The sequence below is a fragment of the Lycium ferocissimum genome, unplaced genomic scaffold (genome assembly GCF_029784015.1).
Source record: "Lycium ferocissimum isolate CSIRO_LF1 unplaced genomic scaffold, AGI_CSIRO_Lferr_CH_V1 ctg653, whole genome shotgun sequence".
Taxonomy (NCBI): Eukaryota; Viridiplantae; Streptophyta; class Magnoliopsida; order Solanales; family Solanaceae; genus Lycium; species Lycium ferocissimum.
In genome coordinates this window covers 66,451-79,154 of record NW_026726392.1, presented here as the reverse complement: position 1 = coordinate 79,154, position 12,704 = coordinate 66,451, and the positions used below count along the sequence as shown (strand labels likewise).

Here is a 12,704-nt window from a genome sequence, read left to right as displayed (position 1 = left end):
TGCTCACTGTTGAGTATAGATCTCAAAAATCAATAACAGCTTTTTGTCAAGAATCAATCCCAGCTTTTTGTCATAAGTGGAAAATTCTGGACAAGCTTTTGGTGAAGCAACTACATCTCAGAAAGATTGTAAAATCCTGTTCTATATTAAGAAAGACACACAACTACACAAAATTCATAAGCAACTCTATTCCAGCAAAGAGGGTAAACTCCTGCTCTATATTAAGAAAGACACACGACTACCCAAAATTCATATTTTACCGGAAGGAGTCATTATGTAGAACCTGGAACAACACCTCGTCAGTATCACAGTCAATATGCATGGTTAACCGGTTGAGATCAGACAAAATTATGCAAAAATATAATGACGTCGAGGAAACAATTAGTACCATTCATACGGAGTCCTTTCGTCTACATTGCACATCTTCCTATTTCTTGATTTGTCTAGAACAGTGTGACTACGACGTCGTTTCGACTATTTCGTCAATCATATTTGATTTATTGCCAACCGCAAAGCTACTGGGCTCAGCAGGCATAGACGAACCTGTAGCTCCCTTTTCAGCCAAGTCTAGCTCCTTCAGTATCTAAGGAGTACTTGTCGCTCTCTCCATTCCTTTTACTTGGGGAGTCTGAGACATTCCTTTTTCACCATGGTTTCCTCATCTTCTTTTTCTGATATTTTAAATGCCAACGGATATGGTTGCAGTATCTTTTATGTAACTTATATCCCTCCATCCCAATTTATATAGCACATTCCTTTTTAGTTTGTCCAAAAAGAATAGCACCTTTCTATATTTAAAAACAATTTAACTTTAAACTTATCACCCTTCATGAGATGATTTATAGCCATGCAAATGTCTATGGCTAGTTTTAGACCACAAGTTTCACAAGTCTTTATATTTTTTAAACTCAGTGCCAAGTCAAACAGTGTCACGTAAAGTGGGATGGAGAGAGTAATTCTCTAGGTTTTTATTTGGAAAAATGAGAACTAATTAATTACTGCCAAATCAAGACCAAGTTATCAAATTCACCCACAATAGAATCACTGGATATGATTATGCAATTTTCAGTTGAAAGAAACATTGATGCATAAATCCAATCTTATAAGATATAAGGAAAACTTCCTAATAACAAGTTTGATGGAATTTAACTGGACATATATGGCTGAGCACAGCCCTGGGGCCTCAAAGAGAATGATACAGAAAAATCAGAATGTAATTCTACAAGAAGTCCATGTCTGAGTTCCTTTCGCTGAAATTCTGAAGTATAGCATTCAAGTCATTCACGCTGAAAATGCTAAGATAAGTACCTACAGAACCATCCTGCACTCCATTAAAATCACGTAGGATCATAAAGGCTACATAATTTTCCAGCATCAGACCAGTCAACACTCGGCAAGTTTTGTGAATTTCCAGAAGAGAAGTTCAAATAGATATTGGTCTCGGCACGAAGCTGTGTTGCTTCACCTCCCCCTTCACAACGTTCAGTGAAGATAAGGTTTCATGCTCGTACTCTTTTTACCCTTTATTTCTTTTTTAAAAAAATTACTTTAAGACTCCTCGTTCTCTTTTACCCTTTATTTCCTTGTTTTCTTTTTCTTTTAAGGTCATCCAAATGAACATCTGAAATTGCCTTGAAAATAGTTCATTTCAAATGAGTTAAAAGAAATCCTGTAGCTATCGGGATCATTTTTCAATTCATGATTCTTCAGAGTTTTCATTTTCCTTCTGCTCTAAAGAAACAATTATTAGAATTCAAAGAAAAGTAACTCCTACCAAGCAAGATATCCCCAAGGGTCAGTGGTGCACGGTTCGAAACTCGATGGATAAAATCCTCCACCCTTCCCACTTATATACCAGGCTTTTGTCTGCGGCAAAGTTCGAACCTGTGAAGTATGCTTAACCCACAGACCGCACGTTGAGCTCTTACTGGTAGACCAAAGCCCTTGGCGTAACTCTTTATATTTCTACTTCAGTAGTACTTTCATTTATCATATTAACAATGAATCTTCATAAAGAAAATCACATTTAAAAATAAATGAATTTCTAGTCAACCCTATATCTCTAATAATAAAATCTGAAAATAATAACATAAAGTGTTACATTAAAGCTTAGTTTTGCTTATTTTTAGGGTTTTTAAGAATTCAAGTCTTGACCAGAAAAGGTATGTAATAAGATCTATAAAATAAAAAATCTACGTCCTATAACTAAAACTTTTTTATATATAGATTAGTTTTTAAAAAATAGCTTCTTAGCTGTACTACACTTCAATTGTACTTGTTAATTATTGCCTTCTTAATAGAAAGTAAAGAAAAGGAAAGGGAATCTCAAATGAAAATAAAGCTAGAGTCTAGAGATTCAGTTCTCTTTTCTGTCAAAATGAAGAGTGATCGAGCTCGTAACAAAGGTTTAATCACATAGTTATTCAAGGCTGAATATATCATGTATCAAAAGCTTAGAAATAAATAAATTGCGATAGTTTCCTAAACTCCTCAAATCAGCAAACCGTCAGATGAAGTTTTCACCAACGGCTATCCATAATTCAGAAGCAAGACATGAAGTCCAAACCTAAACATCTCAATACTAGGGTGACATCAAGATAAACTAAGAACATTGAAGTCGAAGGTTGACATACCTCAGAAGTAACTAGAGGCAAATATTAAGGGTATCCTTTATTGAAGTGTGTGACCATGTCTCCAAAAGTTTTTTCACTTGTTAGACAGGAAACACTTCTATTTACTTAATTATGTCTCAACACACCCCTTCGCGTGCAGCCTGATTCTTTTTCAGGAGCCAAGCGCATGGAAATTCTTTATAATAATGGGAGGATGATAAGGTTGAACCTAGGACCTCTACTTGCTACGGATACCATGTTTAAGTATGTAATTATCTCATCTAAGATGTTAAAATGTTAGACAAAGTACGGCTTTATCTACTTAATTATATCCCAACATCCTTCATATTTATCTACAGAAAAAGTCAAGGTTTAAGCATATGTAAGGTAGAAGTAAAAGTAACCCTCTATCATTGCAGATTGAAATTGGGAATAAAAAATAGCAAGATTCTTGAAATTTGATGACCCTTAATACAGAAATCCTTATTAGTTAACATAAGAATAGAAGCTGGCCGTAACCAGTTAACAAATACATATAAACTTTGAACATTCAACAAAAATGTTCATGTAGCTCACATTGAAAGGAAGAAAACATTATGTTGAGAAAACAGTATAACGTTATTCAAGAATCTCACCTTGAAAACAAAAAAAATGCTACATTCTATCAACAAAAACTTAAAGCTTACATGATTTTCTTTTCTAGGTATAGATAATTATTGCCCCCATAAAAAAAATGAGTTCAGAAGTACAAGTATATAAGCTCCTATACGCCAATGAGCAGCAGTAACTCCTAAGGGATGACAATTCCCTGAGCATTATGCAAGCTAACTTACAGAATGGCGTCGAATTCTCGCAAAGCTATTCTTCAGATCTTTTAGTTTTGTTCTTGTTACCGTATATCAATCCAGTTTCCTGCCAAGTTTCATTAAACGAATAAGACTAATACTCAATACAGCAGAGACACCCCTTGATGGAAGTTGAAAGGGCAACGTACCTGTGGATCAGGAATAGGTTTTCGCTTCTCAACATAACGATAAGTATCTGATGCAGCAGCCAAAGCCGCCTTTTCCTGTCACCCCAAAATTTAAGAGAAAAATCCTTAAGAAATACTAAAAACTGCCCGAATTGAGCATAAAGCCTATAGAATATTCATACAGCTGAGCCAACTAGTTTAGAATTGATTGACTTGTAAATACTACTCCCTCCATGGCTCCGCCCCAATTTATGTGACGAGAGTCAATTTGACTAAACGTTGAAGCTAATTGGATTAGATTAACTCAATATTTTAAGATACATATTTGAAAGTACATGATATAAGTTGGAATCTCGAGAAACGAAAAGTGTCACGTAGTAGAAAAAGGGTTAATTGAGAAATACCTGTTGTTGTCTGTTGAGTTGCTGAGAGGGTTTGACCCATAGATAGTAAGCTAAAGTACCGGCAACGACCCAAGATGCCAAATTGCTTCCACCCCTTAAACCTCCCGTTAAGTTTCCGAAAAAGGATCTAACATTACCCATCGATTTCCTCCAATCACTCCCCATTCCTTTCTTTCTCCTTCACCCTAATTCCTTTCTTTCTTCTCACCCCTCTTAGCAATTCTTTCCTGGGCCTCTATTTAGGGGCCCATCAATTTAACGGGCTGAATCCCATCAATGTGATCTCTTGTTATTAGTCAGGCTGATCCATTTCCTAAACCCTCAATCAGCCCAAATGAAATTAAGCTGAGAGCCTCTACTTCATGTGTGGACTATCAACCAAAGTTACGTAGAAATTTTATTGCGATTCTAATTGGACACTGCTATTTAACTTGTATTTAGTTTTAAAAAAAATTTGCACATCAACTTCACACAAAATGCTTCAAGTTACATATTGCTGAAATTCAAGCAAAAATAATTAACTTCAATCATTTGTGTCTGAAATTCAAGCAAACATGACTGAACTTCACCCATATGAAACTTTAGATGGATAGACTTACAAATGTTTATGCACTGTGAGTATACTTTAAATAGTGATCCCAAAACCAAGTATTTGCACACTTCGGTCCCAAAGTTACCTATACATGGGGAAGATAAATAGCCATTTTAGCACCCCCATTTGAAGAATAATAACAATAAAATATAAAATATTTAAGTTCCATCTCAGATTTATCAGTTTTGAATTTGAAATGCTGGCCTGTGGCTCTGAAGTTAGGCTATGCCAAGCCTTTCCATAACTCCAAATCCAGCCTAGCTCTAAATTTGACAGTTAGATTAGCGAAAAAAGAAAAAGAAAAAAAAAAGAGATGTGAAATAAAAAATAAAAATAGAAGAAAAAGAAAAGGATTATATTAATAAGGAATAATTTGGTAAATATAAAATTATGAAAAGGATGTTTTTATCTTTAAAAATAATTATCTGCTTCCGCTTCTTGGTAAAAGCTAAAATTTGTAGCTTCTTCTCATAAGCAAGAAAATTGCTTCACATGCTGCTCAAAAATACTTTCCCATTTCGGCCAAACAAATCCTTCTATGTTGAAGAAAATTAATATTTTTAGCTTCTTAGAAGCTTGTTCCCAAACAAAGCTATAATAACAGATATTCCAGTGACCTAACGAAAGTTAGTAGCCGGCAACTGCATATACATATGTGCACTTTCACGTTGCTGACATCTAATGTCCTCATTTCAAATAATATAACAAGGCGGAGGGGTCCAAAGCTGATGCAGGCAAATTAGTGTATTTGTCAATTCTATGAAATATGATGATTAACACTCGGCTGCATCGATCCTCGAGAGGTTAATGTCAATAAATTAAGAGAATTAGTTAGGATTAACAACAATCTACAGCAGTCTAGAAGGACACATAATTGTAATCAATGAACTTTGAATTTTAAATGATATACAACTGTACAAAAAGTGTGTGTCACGTTGGACCCATCTGGGACAATGATATATTGCAAAGATTTGAACTTACTAGTACGTTGTATTATATGTCGAGAAATTAAGTCTTAAAATATGAAAGCACTTACATTTAATAATAATGATTATTGGGTAAACCGGATTATTTTGTACTTGGTCACTGATACTCTTGGACGGATCTAAACTACCGTAGTGGATATGGTCGCACCAAGTAAGTTCAATTCGAAATGTTTATATAATTGCAATAACTTAAATTTCACTAATTTTAAATCTCAGATGATGATGGTATAGCACAAGATGAATAGTTGGAATTGGTAAACATGCTTTTGTTCCTCCAAAGTATGTTGGCACCAACAAAGCAACAATGGGTCCAACACCACATGTTTGTATTATTGTGAACTACTAAGTAGAAGAAGATGACTAACTGACAGGTCGGTAATCCGACCATAGTCCTTGAAATATATGTCCAACACCACATGTGCGTAAAATATATATGCTTTTGATATAAATATCGAGCACATGAATAAATCTTTATCAAAGTGGAACGAGCCAAACATCATATCATGCATAAACGTTATAAAGTTGGACCGCTCCCTTTTTCTAGCGGACTGCAGAGCTCGGGACCCCTTAGTAGGCCAATCCATGTTTAGTCATGCACCGCAATTGACGATTTGGTCCCCTAAATGAACTATATCCTTGTAAATATAATTCCACTTGCAACATCACATTCTTAACCAAATCGCCAACCCAACAAAGCAACTAAGTTACTATTTGCCGGATCTGACTCTTTCTAAAATCAAAAATATATGTTCCTAAGTTACCAATATTTAGTAGTACCTTCCAGCTATAATGGCCTCAATCACCCTTCGTTTGATGTATATTCTCAAGGATCAGAATACTACTAGCGAATGCTTTGGAACAATACATCCTAATGAATTGAGCGAAACTGACAAATTCCTTCACTTGGTACTTACACATTACCAAACTGTACAATGAAATAATAACAAATACCAAAACTGCAGAACATCGCAGAAACAACAATACACCAATGCTGAAAAGTGAGAACAAATACTGATCAAGAGGGGATAAGCAAGATTGGGTAACAAAATACAACTTGGATAATGCTTCAGCGGGGACACTGAAGTAAAGTCAACCGTGTTCGCCTTCCCTGAACTCACATGCTTCCAAAAAAAGTTACAGCTAACGCGGACTGCAGAAGCAGATGTGCGTTGCTTGCTCCACCCCACACCTCGGTTTCAACTTAAACTTCTAGTCTCCTCGCATATCTTTCAAGTTGATTTGCAAGGAACTTGCTAATAATTTCAAGACTCTATGAGGTAACCGTGCTCATATCCCTGCTTGATCTGTTATATTTCATGTGGCTTTTAACAAGCTGGCCAGATGCAATGGCAGACATCAGTGACAGCTCCCCAGCCAAAACAGAACCGGCCACTATGGCTGCCAGGAGCCTCGAGTTCGATGCAGGGGCTTCTCTGCATGCGCCCTTAACACCGAGCAGATTCAGGCACGCGGATTGAGAAGCAAGTTGAGTCCCACCACCAACGGTACCAACCTAGACAAACCATGCTTGTTTATAAGAATAACAATAAAAGAGCCATTTCTATCAGAAGGAAATTTGTACAGCATACGGCTCTGTGAGGTACTAACTGGCTTTTCACCATATAATAGCTATCAAAGATATATTACAGAATGAAAATTACCTCAATGCACGGCATGGTGACGGATATGTGAAGATCCTTCCCATCATTGATAGCCTCCATCATGGTAATGCAATGAGAACTCTCTATATTTTGTGCCGGATCCTGCCCAGTGGCAATGAAAATGGCAGAGACAATATTGGCAGCATGGGCATTAAACCCACCGAGAGCGCCAGCAATAGCAGAGCCGGTAAGATTCTTGATCACGTTCAGCTCTACAAGAGCAGATACAGAAGTTTTCAATACTTTCTCCACCACTTCTCCAGAAATCATTGCTTCACATACAACTGACTTTCCACGCCCTTGAATCCAGTTCACAGCAGCAGGCTTCTTATCAGAACAGAAATTCCCTGCAACATGAGACAAGTGGCAGTCAGTAAGGTATAGAAGCAAGCATGCAATAGATATGCAAGAACTTCATTGGTGATTACGAGAAATACAACCGCTGGGAAGAGCACTCATAGTTGAAAAAACAGCCTATGATGAAATCATCAAATCAATAGGGAGTTCTCATGAATTTCCACACAACATATTACAAAATAATAGCTTAGTTAACTTTCAGAATGATCCCAGGGGATATGAAATGCAACAGTACAAATAAGAATTTTTAATTGCAGTAAGCCATCATTGGATAAAAGTTACAATAGCTTACCAGATATACCACCTACTTCCATGTCTGGGAACTCATCCTGAAGAAACTCGAGAACGTTCTGAACACCCTTTGATACCATGTTCATTCCCATGGCATCCCCAGTGCCACAGCTGAACCTGATGTAAAGATTTCTCCCTGCAAGTGAGCACTGAATCTTCTGGAGCCTGGCAAATCTGCTCGATCTGCATCAAAAAAGAAGAATATGGAAAGTCAAGAATCTGGAAGATGACCAAGAGAATATTACAACTACTACTAAGCCTCGGCCTCAAGCTTATCCATTTAGATTCATTGTTTGGGTTCTCTTTTCTACATTTTCCAAAGACATACAAATCTGTAAACATACTAATAATCCTAGTAAATACTGGACCAAATGCAAGTATACCAGGCTAAGTCTTGACCCTTTTTGAAATGGACTAAGTGTTGATCCCTATTACTAGTTGGTATTGCTCATTTGAATCTCTTGCTTTTATTGTGTTCTATCTTTCGCCAATTTTGGCATATATTCTAATGCAATAACTACTTACTGAGGAGTGAAGAACTTAATATCAAGTTAATGATGCTTGAATGCAGAAAAGAGCCGAACCATATTAAACAAGTTAAATCTCAAGGAAACATAAAATTCATTAGCAAAAAGCCAATATCTCATTTATGAATGAAAAAGTCACCTTTACCCAACAGTTATCTGATGTTGATTTAACACCAAGAAAATCAAATTTTTATATTTTTTAACAGCAAGTTGCCAGGAAGTTGAAGCTAAGGTTGTAAAGACTGCATTTTTAAGATGACAACAACAAAAATACAACATTTTTGGGGGGGCAAAGACATAAAATATTCAGTAGAAAAGGACTTACTTGTTGAAAACCACGGCTAAGGTATCAAAATTAGCAGGTTCTTCCAAGAAAAACAGCAATTCGGACGCCCTACTAGCCGTCGGGAACTTGACAACGGGAGCCCTTGTCATGGCATCCCTAAAAAGGACACTTGTAGCTCCACCAGAAGCATATATAGCCTTACAACCCCTGTTAGTACTGGCAACTAAACACCCTTCTGTAGTCGCCATGGGAACAGAGTACTCACATCCGTTAAGCAACAAAGGCCCAGCAATCCCAACTGGAATCTGAACATACCCTATAGGCATCTCACAACACTGGCCTAAAATGGACTGGTAATCAAAGCCCTCAAGCGGTAACCCATCGAGAGACCTCCCAGTAAGCCTCTGCACAGCTTCACGCCGAATAGAAGCGGCTCTATAACAATCCCCAAGGCGAGATTCAAGGGAATAAGAAGGGATTTCACCAGAAACAACAGATTTAACAAGGTGGTCGTCGTCGTCTTGAGAAGGAAGAGGATCCATAAATGTTGCGGGGGAATGGTCTTGGTCTTGAATATCCCAAGCGTCGTGAGAAGCACGGGCAATAAAGGATTGTACGAAATCAATGCCAAAGAAACCTAAGAGGTAAATGAAAGAGGCAATGAGAGAGAGAATGGCAGCGAGTTCGGAGAGAGTGACGACGTGGAGAGGGGTAGAGTTACGGATCTTGTCACGCCAGCGGTGAAGAAGGTAATAGGCGACAGAGAAGAAGAGGGTGAAGAAAATGCCGTTGGTAAGGTATAAAGGGAGGGGGAGGGCATCAGAAGCTTTAGGGGCAGGGGAAGGAGATCGACGGAGGGAGGAACCTCTTTTAGATGGTCTCCGACGGACATCCATTCCGGCAGGGAGGACCGAGAGGTGGATTCGGGGAAATTGGAGAAACGTTATAATAGGTGGTGGGTAGGGACGGCTACAGCCGATTCATTATATATGCCTGCATGTCCATGTGCTGCCGCATTTTTCTACTCTTTCTCCTTTCCTTTTGTCGACTACAATCATTTTTGGTCCTTCGTTTAATTTCAAATAACGTGAGTTGATAGGATTAACACAAATGGACTGTCACTTTTAGTAACAATTGATGATCAATAAATTGCCGACCATGCTATAGTTACCTTAACTTTGTATGGTTAAATGATTTTTTTTTTCAATCATGATGTTGTCAACATTAAATGTGTGTTTAATCCTTGTAATTTTTAGAAATACAAATTTTACATCGGTAACTATTTGTTTTTACATTAAAAATACTTCATCCGTTTTATTTTATGTGAATATATTTAATTGATGGATTAAGAAAGGAAATGGTCCAAATTTGCTCTTGTCAATAATTGAGTCTGATTTACTTCTGTCCTTAAAAAATGTTAAATTATATTTGTCCTTATTGACTCATGACATAAGCTTTTAACATGTGGACCTTGTGACGAAAATAATCAAATTTGTCCTTAAATTATACAAAACAGTCCAAATCTACCCTTAAACTTTGCAAAATAAATCATATTTGACCATTATATTTCTCAACCACCTTCCTTCATCCCTCTAAAACGACCATCACCATATCAATTGATTATCTTACTATCAGAACACCACATAAAAATAATTACTCTAATTAATTTTCCATCATTTCGTGCTCCTACAACATTCACAAAACACACACACACACACCAAAGCTATTACACTCATATGATCGCTCTCACGACTTCGTCTTTGCAACTTTCACCGGTCACCATTTTATCCGTGCAAGTAGACAACTAGCCCTTAATCACTATAATCCACCTTGATCGTCACCATACTACTATAAATTATTTGCGAGCTGAAGTATGTGTATGTGAGTTTGTTTTAGACTTATAAGTTCAATATGGAGCTCTACCGTGACTATTCGCGATCTAAAGATTAAAGATTAGCAATTGAGTTATGTGTTTAAATTCGGGCATAAGTGAAATTCTACTTGGCGGTGTCATTATCGTAAGAGTAACTTGTTCTTTAAAGTTCATCGGTAAATTAAAACTAGGGCAACTTACCCAAATGACCACACTTTGGGGGTTTTTAATTAGACATAGCTACACTTTTGCTAATTACATTTCGTAGCTACAGTAACATGTATTTAAATTCGACTGTATTTCGCTGTATTTCAATTCGGTTATATTTCGCTACATTCAATTTGGCTGTATTCAATTAAGTTGTATTCATTCCTAACTAATTTTACACTGTATTCAATTTATTGTATTTTAAATTCGGTTGTATTCAAACAACAAACGGGCAAAAAAATATATAGGGATATTCAGTTGTATTCAAATTTACTCTATTTATTTGTATACAAAAAAATCTCTTTCGAGATACAAACAAAAAATACATAAAGAAACACTATATTTTACACTAAAAATATGACGAATACAGTGAAATACACCAGAAAAAAATACACTCAAATTTGAGATACAATAAATAAAATACACTCAGATCTTAAATACAACACGGAGATTTTCCACCGTCGGCAACGGCGTCGTCGCCGGTAAGGATACACCAAGAGAGAGTATATCAATACGAGTTGCAAATTTTGTAAACCTCTTCAACTCTGTCCACTAGAATATACATAGAAACCTAATCTCATACCACAAATTAGTGCAAGTTCCTTTTTTTTTCTTTTAGAAGAAAACCTCGATGACAACGAAAATAGAGCTTGTTTTCATTCCTTCACCTGGAGCTTAAATACATCAAAACGACGCTAGATCGACGATGTCCCTAACACTGGCATTCGTTTTTCCGGCAAGGCGAACTCAGCAACGATGCCATATCTGAGAAGAACGGCGGCGGCGGTTTCTTCACCGTCAAAATCCGTTATTAGCAGCATCGATTATCGCGCCGCCATTAGGTTCTACTGACGTCGACGGCGGTTTCTTCACCGTTAAAACGCGGGGGGAAAAAAAAAGCAATTATAAAGAAGGTTTGATCTGAGAAGAGGGAGCAATGGTTTCGCCGGAGCTCCTGCGGCGATGTCAATGGTAAGGAGACGGCGCCAGATCTGAGAGCAGTAGTTTTTGCCGGAGCTCCGGTGACAATTCGTGGTGGCCAGCGGCGGCAGAGGGAGAAGAACATCTCAAAGCTAGCCCTAAAATTCTCAGTCAAGATAAAAAAATAAAAATAGAGTATTCTATTTGAAATATATAGTGTAGCTATGATAGGTAATTCAAATACAACATTTAGCTATAAGAAGTAATTAATGTAAACTATAGTTACTAAATATAATTACCTATTACAATTTGCCACACTATGTAGATTTCCCTTAAAACTATTTCTCATATTTCAATAACAAATTTGGTCAACAAAAACATATGATGACACAAGTGGTAAAAGGCTCACACGTCTAAAAGATTATTGTGTCATCAATCAATAAAGATCAATATAACTCATTTTGGTAAAGGCAAGAATAGATATGACCCAAACGACAAATCGAGAAAATTAGATCACTTTGCAAAAAAAGAAAAGCAAATTTGATACTTCTTAACACGCGCGTAAATCATGCAGAGTTTCAAAATTATCCTTTTAAATGAATAATGATGAGAGTTTCACCCTTTTTTTTCTTTTTTTTTTTTTTTCATCTCCCGATATAAAAGATGAGTTTTTATATCAAATGGGTCGACAAGTCATATGAATCATTTTATCCACATTCAATTTATGCGGAGATTATAAGCCAGTGTTATTATTCAGTGATTAATAATACAGGTAGTGCATACCTTAATACACGTATAATTTGATATTGCCAAACCAAAAGTTTGTGTTACAATTTGTTTTCTTATACGTTCAACCCATCCAAATTTTATCATTTATGGGTTCAATTTTTAAGTTTTTTAGCATAACAAATATTGTTTTTGAAGTTATGAATTTATATATATTATTTAAGAGTACTATTAGTACAAGTTTAATAAAAAAAATCACAAATTTATACTCCGTGTCGAAAGTACTAG

General features: G+C 36.5%; 2 protein-coding genes across 2 annotated transcripts; both read right to left on the bottom strand.

Moving 5' to 3' along the window:
- Positions 1 to 3,060: 3,060 nt before the first annotated feature.
- Positions 3,061 to 4,201, bottom strand: LOC132045372 (uncharacterized). Its single transcript, XM_059435963.1, has 3 exons — positions 3,990 to 4,201; positions 3,607 to 3,681; positions 3,061 to 3,524 (listed from the first exon to the last, which is right to left on the bottom strand). The coding sequence occupies exons 1-3, from the start codon at positions 4,152 to 4,154 to the stop codon at positions 3,471 to 3,473; spliced, it is 294 nt and encodes a 97-aa protein (XP_059291946.1). The 5' UTR covers positions 4,155 to 4,201; the 3' UTR covers positions 3,061 to 3,470.
- Positions 4,202 to 6,443: 2,242 nt separating this feature from the next.
- On the bottom strand, positions 6,444 to 9,588 carry LOC132045373 (3-hydroxy-3-methylglutaryl coenzyme A reductase 1). The gene is made up of 4 exons (XM_059435964.1): positions 8,729 to 9,588; positions 7,878 to 8,059; positions 7,229 to 7,575; positions 6,444 to 7,080 (listed from the first exon to the last, which is right to left on the bottom strand). The coding sequence occupies exons 1-4, from the start codon at positions 9,583 to 9,585 to the stop codon at positions 6,838 to 6,840; spliced, it is 1,629 nt and encodes a 542-aa protein (XP_059291947.1). The 5' UTR covers positions 9,586 to 9,588; the 3' UTR covers positions 6,444 to 6,837.
- Positions 9,589 to 12,704: the final 3,116 nt, after the last annotated feature.